Here is a 15,457-nt window from a genome sequence, read left to right as displayed (position 1 = left end):
AACACCACCAGGAAAAGGAAACAAATATATAAATTACGTTGACACAGCCGACATGAATATTTCTGTGAGGAACCAACAACGCAAGTTAGATGAACTAAGGGATCAATCTCTCTCATACTGATTTCTTTCCTTATTTATTCATCAAATAGTATAAGGACGATTTTCTTTACTTCACAGGAAAAATCTGTGTGTAACGTATTTTAAAAAAGTTCTGTATTAAAATATTCAATTGTATATATATATATATATATATATATATATATATATATATATATATATATATATATATATATATATATACAATATATGATTATATGTATAATGTATAAAATAAAACTTTGTTATAGGGCCGCCCTATAAGGTTGCTACCTCAGTTCTGAACATCGGTGCTCTAACAAGGATAATCATGTAAAATTTTCACAAGGAGAAAAACTGGAAATGTATAAAGAAGAGTTTATTACAATACACAAGCTAAAGCAAACAGTTCAAACACGGCATTAAGGCTTCAAAACCTTTCATTAATATACCTAGGAGGGAAAGACCGTTATCTACACGACTGGCAATGCTGACGTTACAAACAAAACCGAGAGAGAGAAAGTCCGATCTTCTCGATATCTGTACTCTGGCCTCTTTCTGCAGCAGAACAGTGTAAGCTACAGAGGCCGTAGCGTTTAGGCATTAAGTTACACCCCACTTAGTGACTTATAAATGAGTCTACAATTAAACTCGCTGTGACAGGTAATGTGTGCTGACAAAGTTAGCGTACTGTATTCATGGTACAGAGGAAAAGCAAGTGAGTTAATAATATAGTAAGTAAAAAAAAAAAAAATTATGTAAAAACAAACAAAAATTTGGGACATTCAAATCGGTACAGAATCGGAACAAACTGACGGTGGGGTTTTCTATACCCTTATGGTACCTCGTTTTTGTCTACTTTTCCTGTGAATAAATTACTGCTTTTAACAAACAATCAACAATAATACATTGCTTTTTTAACAGGATTTGGGCAACAAATTACATAACTTACGTTTCATGTACGTTTAATTTTTTATTTAATTTTATTATTTTCACATGTTTTCCTCAATTTGGGAGGTCCCAAACACATGACTTGGCGCCCCGGGCGACTGCCAGAGTTGCCTGTACCTGAAGCCGGCCCTGTGTATAAAAGATTTAGCGTCTTAAGGTCCATTAAATCAATGTTGAAAACATTCAATATAAATGTATTCTTTTCATACAACAACAATAAACACGCTGATAAGAAACTGTTCTCGACAAAATAATACTGGCTATGAAATCCCAGGTAAGGACTGTGATTCTTTCCATCTGTAACAGGCGAGTAAGGGATAAAATGTCAGAAAATCGACATATATATTCTGACAGAACTGGCCAAAAGTTGTTGTTTGAGAATAAGACAGCCTTCTGGCACGGGCTCTTGTCCCTATAGAGCAGCCCGTAAGTGTCCAAAAGAATATGGCTTTATTTTCATGCCTTCAAATCACATCCACATCCAAAGCCATATACCTTGATCCCGTCCTGGATAGGATATTCAAAGGAGATTTAAAAGAGAAGTTAAGGATTATCACTAGGTCCTGCTTTTGGTTAATCCAGTACCCGGGTTAATCCGGGACAGCTGTTCCTCATCTGAAGATCAACCTGAAACGCCCCCCCCCCTTCTTTTTAATGGAAGGATTTTTAATCCTGTTATCTAGCTTTGTTATTTTTTCTTTTGTATGTTGTTTGACTGAGAATGCACTTTGTTGTTTCATCATACTCTGCTGATATTTTAAATGCAGTTTTCATTCCCGTCATAGAAGTTACATACATACATGCACAAACACATATATATGTGTGAGCGCGCGCGCGCACGCACCATTCGGGAATATTTTCTCTCTAATGCAATTCCTATTGAAGTCAGCGGCATTATTTGCAGAAACTATCTTTTTATCTCGACTTTGAATCATTTTCTCAAGAAAAAAAAAAACTGATTCAAAGTCTAAATAAAGATAGTCTCTGCAAATAATGCCACTGACTTCAATAGAAATTGTACACACACACATGAATCATTTTCTTCAAGAAAAAAACTGATTCAAAGTCTAAATAAAGATAGTCTCTGCAAATAATGCCATGACTTCATAGAAATTATATATACACACACACATATATATATATATATATATATATATATATATATATATATATATATATATATATATATATATATATATATATATATGTATATATTATATAGGTATTACTACTGTAATACCTATTCTCTTTTAATTTAATTTTTTTCCAATTCAAGTATCTTTCCCCTGGGATTTTGGAAAATTATTTGCCACTGTCAAGTGTATAAGATGCTGCAGGTTTTTCAGCTATTCCTAACTTCAGTCTCTCTCTCTCTCTCTCTCTCTCTCTCTCTCTCTCTCTCTCTCTCTCTCTCTCTCTCTCTCTCTCTCTCTCTCATTATTGCATTTTTCTGGCATTTTTGGATTTTTCTAGCATTTAAGTACCCTTCCACCTACGGTTTTGAAAAAAAAATATTTGCCAAAGTCACGTGTTCGTTCCTCTCTCTCTCTCTCTCTCTCTCTCTTAATTGTTTGTACACGTAGATACCAGCTTGTATGGTGGGAGCGTTATCATATACGGTCAATTTCCCTTTCCACCAAAACATTCCAGCAGTGACTAATTAGTCTGGCGTTACAAACTGACGTTTCGATACTATCGCCCTCAGCGAAGAATGTAAATATTAGAATTTATAATAAAGAAAAATAATTATAAAATTCTCAGTTCACCCATCTAAAAGATCCATCATTCCTCTGCATCTGAATTTCCGAATTATTTGCTTTATAACAATCTCTCTATTTACATTACACTGAAGCAAGGATAAGCATGGGTAGAGATAGAAGGATAGTGTTTGGCCGTGATCCAGGCACTGAGGCCAAGATGGCATCAGATTTCTACAGAAATCTGATGAATATCCATAAGGAATTAAATTAATTCATCTCTTATTTTTTCCTTTTCTAGCATTTGCCAATGTCATGTGTTTATGGAGCTACAGGTTTTTCAACTATTTGCAATTTGTAACTTCTCTCTCTCTCTCTCTCTCTCTCTCTCTCTCTCTCTCTCTCTCTCTCTCTCAAAATTGACAACAGGTTACCCGTTCTATTAGTTTTTGATCCTCAAAAAATCGTCAGATAATTTCTGGTTTTTTTAGGTACATTTTTAGAACGAAAATGATTAATCCTGAACATTTCAGCTAATCCTCCTGCTATTTTGAACTATCATTTCATTTCACTGGTTCTTTTATTACCAACCCTTCAAAAGAAAAAAAATTATAATAATAAAAGGCAGCGGCAAAGGAAGGTTTATTTAATATTTTACTTAAGAGTCGTCGTTCTACGTAAGACTGATTTTATGTCAGCACGGGCTCTTACTCCGAAGAGTATTTAAGAAGAAAAATAGCAGTGTGAGAGTATTAACCCTCTGATGGTATTCTTGTTACTGTTAAGATTAAGCTACCCCTACGTCATCGCGATTCTTCCACTTTTGAATGGTCGCTTTGAAAGATACCAGTTTTTCAAATCATCATCACAGTTATTGGTGTAATGATAAATACTTCGAAGTTATTCTGGTTTCGCCAACTGGAATTTGTCAGTATGTGTGTTGTTCCTATGCAAGTTTCATGTGTTGGGACTGTAATATAATAATAAAACTTCAGAAATCTCACAAACATTTTCATGTTTGGAATACATACGATCAATTTTCTCATTTTTTTCTCTTTTTCAGTAATATTCTCTGGTCCAACATGTTCCGCGACTTGTCATAATGCAATAGATATCAATTATTTTGTTGTCGGTCCACAACGTAAACAATTGGCTTGTGTTTACCTGGCTTTGTAGGGTTGTGGTACGTGACATAACGATCTGTTCGAATATCTTAAGTTGTACATATACATATTTTAAGACTATACAAAGTAAATAAAAACAAAATATTATTCTAAAGGCACACAATTTAAGAAAAATTGTTTGAAATATGAGTTAAATAAACTCTGAATGTAAGAAAACATCATATGATACGTCTCAACAAAGCTAAAGCCAAGATCTGAGATACTCGAACACGTGAAGTTGCCATCTACAGCACACTCAATGCTACTATACAATTAAGCGGTCGCCATTAGAATTATCTTGGATTACCGCTCTTAATAAAATCAAATCGAAATGAAAACACGTAAATCCTATACTCCTACATAAATAAAAACGTAGTTTAAAATTAAGTATTAAATACTGGTAACTGGCACCATGTATAAGGAAACTCCTGTTGAAAATACACTTCTGCCGATTGAGAGCCCAATTGCGACGTTAGGTCACACACACAAGTGCTGCAACTCCACATTTGTAGTGCAAAGAAGCTCCGTACTTTCAGTGGCGTGAGTATTAAGTACTCTGTTATGTTCCTAAGTAATTTTTGAAGTTCCGACCTTGCTAATCTATGATTCAGCAACCTCAGGGTAATGAGTGATAAGCCTATGTTAGATTAGCATTCTCTTCGGCAGACATAATTTTGACCGTGCATGATATATTTTTCTCGTACAATAAATAACGCTTTTTAGTGGTGCGAAGTAATTGTGAGATTCGTGGCATGTGTTCTTAAGGCGCAGCGGCAATATCGTGAAATTTTCGAGCCATAGACCTATCCATCGCAAGGTAGGCTAAAGTAAGTGTTGTAGTCTGAGATTACGCTAATGGACTGTCGCTTGTCCTGAGAATGCCCTGATAAGCAATTATTTTAAGACAACGTAAGTACTTTTTTCACCAGTTCTTTCTCTCATTTAAAATTCTTTAGTTTAATTTAGGCCTAATACATTATTTCCAGAAATATAAAAATATATAATTATTTTAATACTTGTCAGAAAATTTCACTTCTGTATTCCATTCGTATTATTTTGCACTTAAAACGAATTATTCTGGTTCTTTATACTTGTAACAAAAATATTTATAACAAATATATTTAAACATTTCAAAATTTTGGGCCAATTTACCATGGGGGACTAAAAAATTATAGAAAAAAGATTATTGTACTCATCAAAACTTTGTCAGGACAGTGTAACCATGACACATTCAGCATTATAGTATATACTATATATATGCTTATAGGAATGTGGCAAAAGTATGACAGGGAAATTTTTTCCCAAGACTATAAGGTCTGTATTTGTTACCTTCTTCACAGGGCGCACCATCCAGTTATGTGGTTCCTCTAAACTACACTCCTTAGTGTAGTTTAGGGTGAAACCCAACAAGAAATGGGTGACTAGCATCAGTAGCGATTTTGAAATAATCTCAAATACAAGCAAGGCACAAGATAAGCATTTCCACATAAAGCATCTGGGTTGGTGTGTGTTATCACAAGAGAAAAGAAAAACAAGTTTGCCAGATTTTGTGAGATGGCATTTGAAAGGGATACACATCCCCAGTAATCCCAGCCTACCTAACCTCACCTAGAATGCTGTGCCCTACCAGATCTCAAGCTTCAAATCTCATAGATCTTCCCTTAAACTTACTTATCACACCAAGTCTTGACTTTTATGAACAAACCCAGCCAAAAGCAGACTTCACACACATCCACTTTAACTATAACTATAACTATAAGATTCTTTTCAGGTATAGGTCTTATTTATAGTTTATTTATATAAAGGGTTTTGGTGTGGTGCACGTTGATAATTATATGTTACTGTTACCATTCACAGAAGCAATTTGCCCATTTTGTTTAGTATCAAACTGTAAAAATCACTGTGAAGTGTGATTATGTAGAAAATATATTTATCACAAGATAACTTTGATTAAATGTAAAATTTTCCTGTCCTGTAATTTGCTGAAATTAAAATCTAAAATCATTATGTGATGATGCACAAATGCTCAAACAATTAAGACCATGTGATGTTTGCACAATACAACACCAGGGGCAATGAATGGGTTTAAGATGATGCACAAATGCTCAAACAATTGAGACCATGCGATGTTTGCACGATACAACACCAGAGGCAATGAACGGGTTCAAGATGATGCACAAATGTTCAAACAATTGAGACCATGCGATGTTTGTACAACACAACACCAGGGGCAATGAACGGGTTTAAGATCAGATAGATGCATTATTGGAAGTTTTGTAGATACACTGCCTTAGATAAGTATTTTGTTGATGATACCTTCACACCACTCGTACCTGGTGCGGGTTATGTCAACCTTGGAATGACCTGTTCATTGCATGCAAGACTCTTTTAATGTGTTAATCAGGGCCCCATTCCAGTACTGTTCCTTATAGGGATCCGCTAGTAAGGAACTGATCAGTTTTGAGCTCTGATCTGCTGGTCAGTGAAGGATTTCTGTTGTGATCAGGATCTTGATTGGTATTTTTCCATTAACACTCTTCCACCTGTGCTTAGTATGGACTTTGCACGGGGCAGCAATCCTTTTTCATTACAGTATAGGTGCTTTATTTACCAATGTACAGTAATCACTGATTGCGTGATGTCATACTTGGTTAATACCCAGTACCACAGTGCTAGGTACCTAGTAGCCCCTCAAAGCTGATGGTCCAGTTGTCCCTTTTGGCATACCATTTTTGGAGAAAGGATTTACTGGTGCCAGATTTTGTTTTTGTAACATCTCACCATGATTCTGCCTTGCTTTAGGGCATGAATCCTGCTTCTTTGCAACAGGAATCTTGTACTTGAGGGATGACTGATTGCCTTCCCTTTGAGACTTGAATTCGGAAGTCTTCCATCGAAGGAATTTTATTTTCTTGCATTTCTCTGTGGGCAGGATTTCAGTGTTGGAATCTTCCTACCTATATTGTGAGTGGAGAGGTTACTCACTCACCTGGGATCATAGCAGTTCCTGATTTAGGTTTCTGTTAGTGTTGGATAACCTGACCAGTTTGAAACACCTCAGGGTGTTACATGGGCACTGTTTTTACAGTATCCTTTGGATATCCCTGTTGTCTAAATTTTTAAGGCTTTCACTAGCAAGGAGATGGCATCTGAGACCTGTAGATTTCTTAGGCAGCCTTCTACTTTGGAAATTAAGTACCCCACTTTCTTTCTCTCCCACCCTGACTTGCTCCCTATGGAAAGTTTGCCAATACTGTACAGTACATGCTCTCCTTTCTACCAACTTTCGATGTTTCTTGCAGTCTTCAAGTTGGGTTAATCCTAGACTCCTACCTATAATAACGGTCAAACATGTATTGTGTCCAAAATGTAACCAACAGCGATTATCAACTTTTGGAAACAAATTGACGGAAATTTTTTCAGAACCTTCTACATTTTCAGTTATTTCAATTTTAATATTCATGAACTATAATTTAATTGATAAAATATAAAAAGTAAATAATAAAAATGTGAAAACCCTTGGGGCGTTTAATGAATTTTAAAAACAAAATTTTTAAATGTTACGTAACTTACTCTGAGTTGTTACTCTGAGTTGTAATTTTGTGTGTGCAAATGTATTTATTGTGCATTTGTTCCAGTATAGAAGCATGTGCCTTTTGCAGTTTTTAGTTCCATTTTCATTCATTCATCACCACACTGAATGACCTATTTGGTCCTAGTGCTTGGCCTCTGGCCTAGACCTGGTATTTCATTCAGATCCTTAGTGCCAGCCATTTGAGAGCTGATAGTCAGCTCAGTGGTCTGGGTAAACTAATAATAATAATAATAATAATAATAATAATAATAACTCACTCTGGAGAGCAAAGAGTTTGACTTGGAGTCTTGGACAACTCTTGTGCACAGAATATTAAAGCTTAATTGGTATGCCCTTGATAGGAGTCAAGGCCTCCATCACCAGTAGGATTTATGGTTCTTAACCATAAATCTCAACTCTAAAAGTGGAGGGGAAGAATGGTGTGGATGAGATAGGGTATTTCAGTTTCTGTTTGGCAATTAGACTGTACTTTTTGAAATTCCGTACTCAAGATCACAGGGAATTGTCCCCCAAGAGAAAAAAAGATCAGCAATGCTTCAAAAGATAGTAAGAAGCACCAATGCAAAATGAAGACTCCATGATCTCATGCTTAGACAAAACATTCCAGTGCAATATGCATAGCTTTACTTAAGGATATGACCTAGCCTAACCTTCAACAAAAGATGGCCATGGGCCAAACAATGAAGTCCTTGTATACCATAAAACATGTTAATGATATATTTATTGCCTTATGATCACAATCATGCAATTAACCCAAAGCTTTTCATACATGATAAGACAACTACAGTATAAAAAACATGAAAGGATTAGTCTAACCTGTAATCCAAAATGTTGTATCACTAAACCACACTCATCATAGTTATAACGAAATTCTAGCCACAATATTATTGAAGGTAAAGTGAAAATTACATTGACTCATTTCAGTAACAATACAGTACATGCATACAACTGGTCTTCATGCCAAAGATAATCCAGGCTGTTAGGGCTGACAAAAAGGCAGCGAGGCTGATATTCTACAAAAGTAAAACAGTAGCACTCTAAGTCACTGAATCATTAGGTCCAGGGGCATTCAGAGCATCAATGATACCTCTGAGGGGCCTTCTGGGAACCCTTCACTAATAACTCTATTGGATTTATGGTAGTGTATAAGTTTGTCAGAAAGTTGTGTTTCTAGAATGATTTCATGGGCCCAATGTTCCATCAAAAGTTTAATGTTTGAGGAAAGTAGTAAGTTATCATTAAGTACTGTATTAGGTTTAACAGCAAAACATTTTAAGCATAATTATGTTCATAGAGGTAGCTGTTCTACTTCTTTGAGGTATACTAAATTACAGATTTTGTTATTGAATTCTGCTGAGAACAACATGATAGAAGACATAAACTACAGTAATGAGCTTTTAACTTAAGCAGTAAAAGTAGTTATACAACTGCAAGGTTCTTACCATAAATCTTTGGCAAACTACCCCAAGTATTCTAATATGTTACTGAGTACTAAGTACTCAATTTGCTCATCCTAACTAGGCACTAAACTTCAGTAAGTGTGAGATTTGTATGGTATGTATGAACAAATTTGTCCTAAGTTTGTTATTTTGAAACTATAATGCACTTTAGTGTATTTTAGAATGTGATATAGATTGCTTTTTGATGAGGACAACGTTAAGTATACTTATGTACATTAATATGTACATTAATTTTTATACTACTGTACACAGTTTCTTCAACAGGCACTAAATTGCTGCCAAAATGCTGCTTGATGCAACAACAAAAACTGATGGCGGGCCCCAGGAAGACCAGGGTTTGTCAGGATTGGAATCATCCTTGGAGTCCCTCTCAGTGTACGACAGGAAGGGGGAACTGTCCGAGTTGGAAAGTGCCATTTCCAAGGTTTCATTAAAGGAAAGAGATGAACATGCCAGTGGAAATGAGGTACAGTAGTCATGAATATCTTTTCATTACAGTAGATCCTTAGTCACCAGGCTACCTTATTAAGGAAAGCTCTTCGAGCCATGAGACAGTTATATACCAGTTTGGTGAAAAGCAGAAAAATTATTGCAGTTTATATTGCTTTGGATGGATTTTAAATCCATAAATAGGGTTCTTTTTTAATTAAGAGAAATTGTGCAGAACATTTTCTGTAGACACTCATAAATGTTTTGTGACTCTTAGAAAGACTTGTGTGTAACTTCAGTTGCTTTATACTAAACAACCTTTCTAAGAAACTTTTAGCTTTTACGAAAACGATCAAACATCTATTGTCAAGGTTAGTCTAGCCCCTAAGCCTGCCCAATCCTAAAGAAAACTGTTTCATATTTAGAAATTTGAAGCAGTCATTAGATTTTTACCATCTTGTCACTAATGTGACTAACCTTCTAATTTTAAACTGGCATTGTGAGTCTCTTTTTATCCTATAAAGTAGTTAATAAAGTGATGACTTTGCTTGTGACAAGGAGGGTGTTTTTTCCTTTCACTATAGATCATGAATTTTTTGGCCTTTGTGATTCTTACCCCTTTCTTGCAAAACAATAATTTGCATTGCATAAGAGCTTCACTGTACAATATATCTTGTTGAATTTCTCAAATGCTAAATGTGAAGTATCTCCAGCATCTAGTCAAGAGCTTAGTCCTGACTTTTTAGTCATGTTTTGAACTGACAGTAAAAAAGTATTCACATATGATTACGGCTATTATTTTCTCTTATTTCTTTGGATTTTCTATATAACCAGTGAAGATATCCACAGTTTTATTCATTTTGTAATTATGGTAATGTGATAGTAACAAGTGAAACAGTTGTGTTAGGATACAGGACAGGTACCGTACAAGAATTTTGGAAAATTGTACTGTATTAATGTTAGTATTAAGTTTTTCATTTGTATTTTAACATATTTTAGCCTTTATGGGACCTCTGTGTATACTGTATTTTGAATTTGGTCGTATAAGGATTGTTTTGTAAAACATCTTTAATATATTACATAAACTTTTGTTGAGCAGTATCTGTGAGCTATACAAGCTCTGTGGCTTCTGTACCATTTAAATTTCAAATCTTGAGTAATTTGTTTCTCCTCCATACAACACTCTAGGTACCACTATATGTCAGCATTAGGAATAAGGCATAATCCTCAAACTGCATTTTTCATTACCTAACAGTGGCACAGCATCTTACACAGTATGTGGTATCTTCTTGTGTATCAGTTTTCGCCATCATATGGCAACACGATTCACGAGCGGAGTCTCACTTCTTAACATGTTATGGTTTACTAACTGGCATTGTTATTTATGGGCTATTATGGCTATGGCCAGGCCCATGGGCTTTGTGTTGTGGTAAGGTTGATCTTGCTTATGTAGGAGGTCTTGCATTACAATGTTAGATGATGAGCAATAATGTTAATGCCTCTTCTCTGGCTACATGGAGATTGTGATCCAGTCATTAATTCATTGTTTAAACACTTATTGTGGTTTGCTATCAGAAATATTTGGTTACAGACTGCTATGCTTTTGACCTGACTCAAGGAATTTTAACCTGGTATGTTTAGTCTTACATAATAGTTAAGTTAACTATACCTTAGTTTAACCAGACCACTGAGCTGATTAACAGCTCTCCTAGGGCTGGCCCGAAGGATTAGACTTATTTTACGTGGCTAAGAACCAATTGGTTACTTAGCAACGGGACCTACAGCTTATTGCTCCAACAGGGGGCAACCTTTCAAGGCAAATAGCTGAACACTATACAGTTCTGTTAATGCCACCTCTATGAGTAAGAGAAAGGGTTGATTCTTATCTGTTAATGCCACCTCTATGAGTAAGAGAAAGTGTTGATTCTTACCAAGTTGATTAACTAGACCACTGAATTAATTTATTTAGCTCTCACAGGGTTGGCCTTAAGGATTTGTCTTTATTATTAATAAAGTTTAGATTTTATTGATTAAATTATACTTTTTGAAAATTTTATAATAGGGTTAACTGAAAGTGATGGATGCTCTGACAAATTCTTTCGTTTTTTTCCAAAACTTGTCATTAGTTTTTTAGTTTATTTTGCACACACACACGCACACACACAACATAGAGGGACTGGACCAATTTGACCATTCATCAAATACCCATGGATAAAACAAGAGTACCCAATTCTACGACGAATCATAATTACTTGTGGATATCGTTCCTTTGATATAATGACTTCCATGTTCCAGCAGTAGGCTTGATCTGTTTTAATTTTTTACTATCAGCTTCATTTTATATATTCTGCCATTATTGGTTATAATGGGCTTTATAGGTATTTTATATACAGGTACAGTAACCAATATGAATCTACACTTGATTTGTCAAAGTAGTTGCAGAATTGGCCTCTGTATCAACTTCATTTCCTTTATGCCTACATACGTATGAATCCAATGTGTCTACATTTTCACCATATATAAATATAATTTTTGAAATGAAAGTTTAAAAGGGCAAGACTTTTTTTGGATTATAATGTCTGTGATAGCATCCCAAATAATTTTAATTGCCACCAGTTAAACTGAAATTACAGAACATCTCTTGAATCCTTTAACATGACTCTGATTAAGAGTGAGGAAGACTCTCTCTCTCTCTCTCGGTATGTTAAGTTCACCACAATCTTTTCTGTTGAAAGTTTTGTTTGGTTTACAGGAGGCAGAAACAGAAAGCAAGGAACAGACATCCCCTTCAGAAGTAGTCAATGCCACCACCAAGGAAAAGAAGGCTGAAAGTGTACCTGATATTCACTCAGACAGAACAGACGACATTGCTTCCCATTCCAGCGAAAAGGATGATGCAGCTTATGAAAGTGAAACAGAGAAGGAAGAAGATAATGAAAAAGAGGACACCTTGATCTCAGAAAAGAAAGAGAAAAAATCATTGGATGACACACAGGTTAGTATACAGCTACTGTTTCTTTAGCTCGCAAACATTTGTCTCAAAATGTTTTCATTGTCAAGCAAGTAGGTATTTTGAGATTGCAGTATTTTAAAATTCATGTACAATGGATACATTGGTACCAACTCCGTTGAACATTTAAAATGAGGTTTTACTAAACATCTTGAAACTAAGGCAGTCCCTGGGTTACAAAGGGCTTGGCTTACGACGTTCTGAGTTTACGACGCTCTTCAAATATATTCATCAAAAATTGTTTCCCAGTTTACAACATATGTTCCGATACGACGGAAGAAATATTGCTCCAAAACGGCAGAGTAGTAAAAATTTGGAGGTTTTTGATGACAAACTCACTAAAAATACAGGTTATGTCGTTTTCAAGACATTCAAAGATTTAAAAGTAAGGTTTTCTTACGATTTTCAACGATTTTTTGACTTACGACAATTTTCGCCTTACAATGTGGCGTAAGAATGGAACCCCCGTCGTAAACCAGGAACTGCATTTATTCTTAATATTGTTACTATTATTTATTCATTTTATGTCTGCATGCTGTAAAGGCCATCACGGCACACATTATGGGTTCAAAAAACAAGCCAGATGCCAGATTTGGTAATCAGTTTCTTTTATATTTTCAGTTTATATTTTTCATTCATAACTGAAAGGGCTGAAGATAATAAATTAGTGATTGCCCAGAAGGTTAATAAAGTACAGTAGTATTCTCTTAAAAGGCAAAATACCTGTAAATTATTTTGCAATATAGTGATACCACATTTAAAGTATTTTTTCTATAGCAGATACCATATTGTATTGTATAAATAAAAAGATAATGCAAAGGTTTGACACCATAGTTTATTTATGCCATCTTGCTGTGTATCTGAACATATCAGTAGTAGTAGTAGAGTACAGTACAAGACAGTTCTAAAAGACTCTTATTCTGGCATACATAAATACTGATCTCATAATTGTAACAATAAGACATTAAATATTGCAGCAAAGTAAATTAAAAGTATCCTTAATGAAAATGAAATAAATTTATTCTTGCATTACAAGATTTTGGATTCAGATTTTTCATTGAAAGATGTTGGATTCAAATCTCATAGATAGAAATTGTTCTTATAAGTAAACTGCTAACTCCTGGAGCTTTACAGGAACTAATTCATCAATAGTTAAAGAATATTCACCCATCTTGGAAAAAGTGTGCAGCTTAAGTAGCTTTGTTAGTCTAGAAAAATAATGATTCTATGAAACAAAATACACTACTGTTGCAAAGAATAAAGTATATAACTTCCCTGGATCATCTCTTAGGTACTCCTCAAGTTAGGCAATGTTAGATTCCAGGTCACACCTCAAAATCTTGTTGACTAGCTTGTTTTTAGTATATAAATATCTTCACATATTTCTCATTCCTAATGTATTATTAACAGTATCTTACTTTCAATTAACATTTTATCTAATAATCGTTACGATTATTTGACTTCTGACCTTAATTACATTTACAAATGAGTTAAGTTTTGATATTTACTTTGAGTTTATTCAATAAGTTTAATGTATACAATAGTCTCTTTGTTGATACATAAATAATTATTTTAAAGGAAAGAAAATGTCAGTAGGCTACTAAACTAGTTTCTCAACAAAACCCATGTGGCCAAAAGAAATTTTAGCAGTGCTAAAAATCCTTAGAGAGGTAAACCTGTCTCAGTACAACTCAAAAGACAAGTTGCAGGATAACAAAAGATAGGCAATTTCCAGTTTACCACAATTCCCTGTCAGTTTCATTTTCTATCAGACAAGTTTTTTTTATTTACAGGATTATTTTTTATGAAATGCTAAAACTTCTTACTGGATTACTTTTGATGAAACGTTAGAACTTTTTACAACATAAATTTAATGATTAAATTATAGGAGGAGTGGGTAAAAAGCTTGAGATGTAACAAGCTGTGGATAAAAGGAATGTTTAAGCTTTAATATTTTTGTATGGTCATAGTTTTTTTTAGGGATGGTAATCCTATTTTAAAAATTAACCCCCTCCTGTGGATAAGGAACACCAAGATAAATTACCATCATTAACCTAAGGAATGAGGTTTTGGAGGTTGTATATTATTCGTAACCCCGAAGACATTTTTGCTTATAATTTCCCATCTCTTCCCATCTGCATATTTGAGATTCATTGTGTTACTGTTTGTATGGAGAGAAAAAAATCTTTATTTTACAGACTACTGATGCAGATAGTGCAGTTGAAGATGCAAAAGACAAAAATGAAAAAAAAGGTGACAAAAAGTCAGAGGAAGAAGGCACAAAGAAATCTATTGAGAAAAAGAAGACCACTGACGATGGCCCTGCAGAGGAAGCAGCACCTTCGGGTAAAAAATTATTACCCAGGGGCCTAGGAGCTGGAACAGTGAGTGTTTGTATCTTCTGCTTATTTGAAAATTGTTTAAATGTTTAAATTGCATTTATAAAATTATAATTTTTATTATTATTATTAGGTAGTCTGGTTAATCTGACCAATAATAATAAGTTTATTTTTATCTTGTCTTGTACTGCTTAATGTGTTTTCTAAAAGATGTGTTACATCTGTTCTTTCCATAAATGTTGATTATGTATTTGAGCTTTTAACACCTCTAGTATCTACAAAATTTTAGGTTTCCAGTTGTAATAATTGTATTTAAAACTTTTAAAAATTGCTGATTTTTAAAAAAAATTTCCATGCAGCAGAGTGACCAGCAGTATCCGTACCCATATTCACAAGGCTTCGACTTCTCGTGTCCCGACACGCCAAACGTACCTTCAGTGCCATTTCCTCAGGTATTGTCAGATTAATTCATTTGACATTGTTTCCATTAAGTTATGATTGGTGTTTTACAATGAGTTCTTTTATTTTAATGCAAGAGAAGCAGTTGATAGGGAAAATCAGTGTCTTTGCCAAAACCACAGATTCTCAGTTTTAAGGATGTAATATGTTTTGTAGGCCATGAGTCCCCAATACGCCATGTCACCAACTTACATGGGAATGGCAGTGTCACCTATGTCAGGATACATTGAATCCAGCGTACATAGCCCATTGGTGAGTACTATAATCACTATTATGTGG

At 34.6% G+C, this 15,457-nt stretch overlaps 1 protein-coding gene and 1 long non-coding RNA gene across 9 annotated transcripts in view; one reads left to right on the top strand and one right to left on the bottom strand.

Moving 5' to 3' along the window:
• The window catches only part of LOC136830207 (uncharacterized), a 71,557-nt gene that overhangs the window by 23,839 nt on the left and 32,261 nt on the right, over window positions 1-15,457 (bottom strand). The window lies entirely within an intron of this gene.
• The window catches only part of LOC136830199 (muscle M-line assembly protein unc-89-like), a 30,751-nt gene continuing 19,432 nt past the window's right edge, over window positions 4,139-15,457 (top strand). Inside the window, exons 1-6 of one of the 8 annotated variants that reach the window (XM_067089484.1) lie at window positions 4,139-4,426; window positions 9,206-9,407; window positions 12,123-12,365; window positions 14,579-14,764; window positions 15,079-15,171; window positions 15,335-15,430. In XM_067089484.1, coding sequence (XP_066945585.1) covers window positions 9,225-9,407; window positions 12,123-12,365; window positions 14,579-14,764; window positions 15,079-15,171; window positions 15,335-15,430 — 801 coding nt within the window. In that variant the 5' untranslated portion in view covers window positions 4,139-4,426; window positions 9,206-9,224. Of the gene's footprint in view, window positions 4,796-9,193; window positions 9,408-12,122; window positions 12,366-14,578; window positions 14,765-15,078; window positions 15,172-15,334; window positions 15,431-15,457 lie in introns of all 8 variants that reach the window. The other 7 variants (XM_067089489.1, XM_067089485.1, XM_067089490.1 and 4 more) reach the window with 7 other exon arrangements.

Source organism: Macrobrachium rosenbergii, chromosome 46, assembly GCF_040412425.1.
Source record: "Macrobrachium rosenbergii isolate ZJJX-2024 chromosome 46, ASM4041242v1, whole genome shotgun sequence".
In the NCBI taxonomy this organism is placed as follows: Eukaryota; Metazoa; Arthropoda; class Malacostraca; order Decapoda; family Palaemonidae; genus Macrobrachium; species Macrobrachium rosenbergii.
Note: the sequence above shows the minus strand (reverse complement) of the source record. Positions and strands in the feature narration are given on the sequence as shown.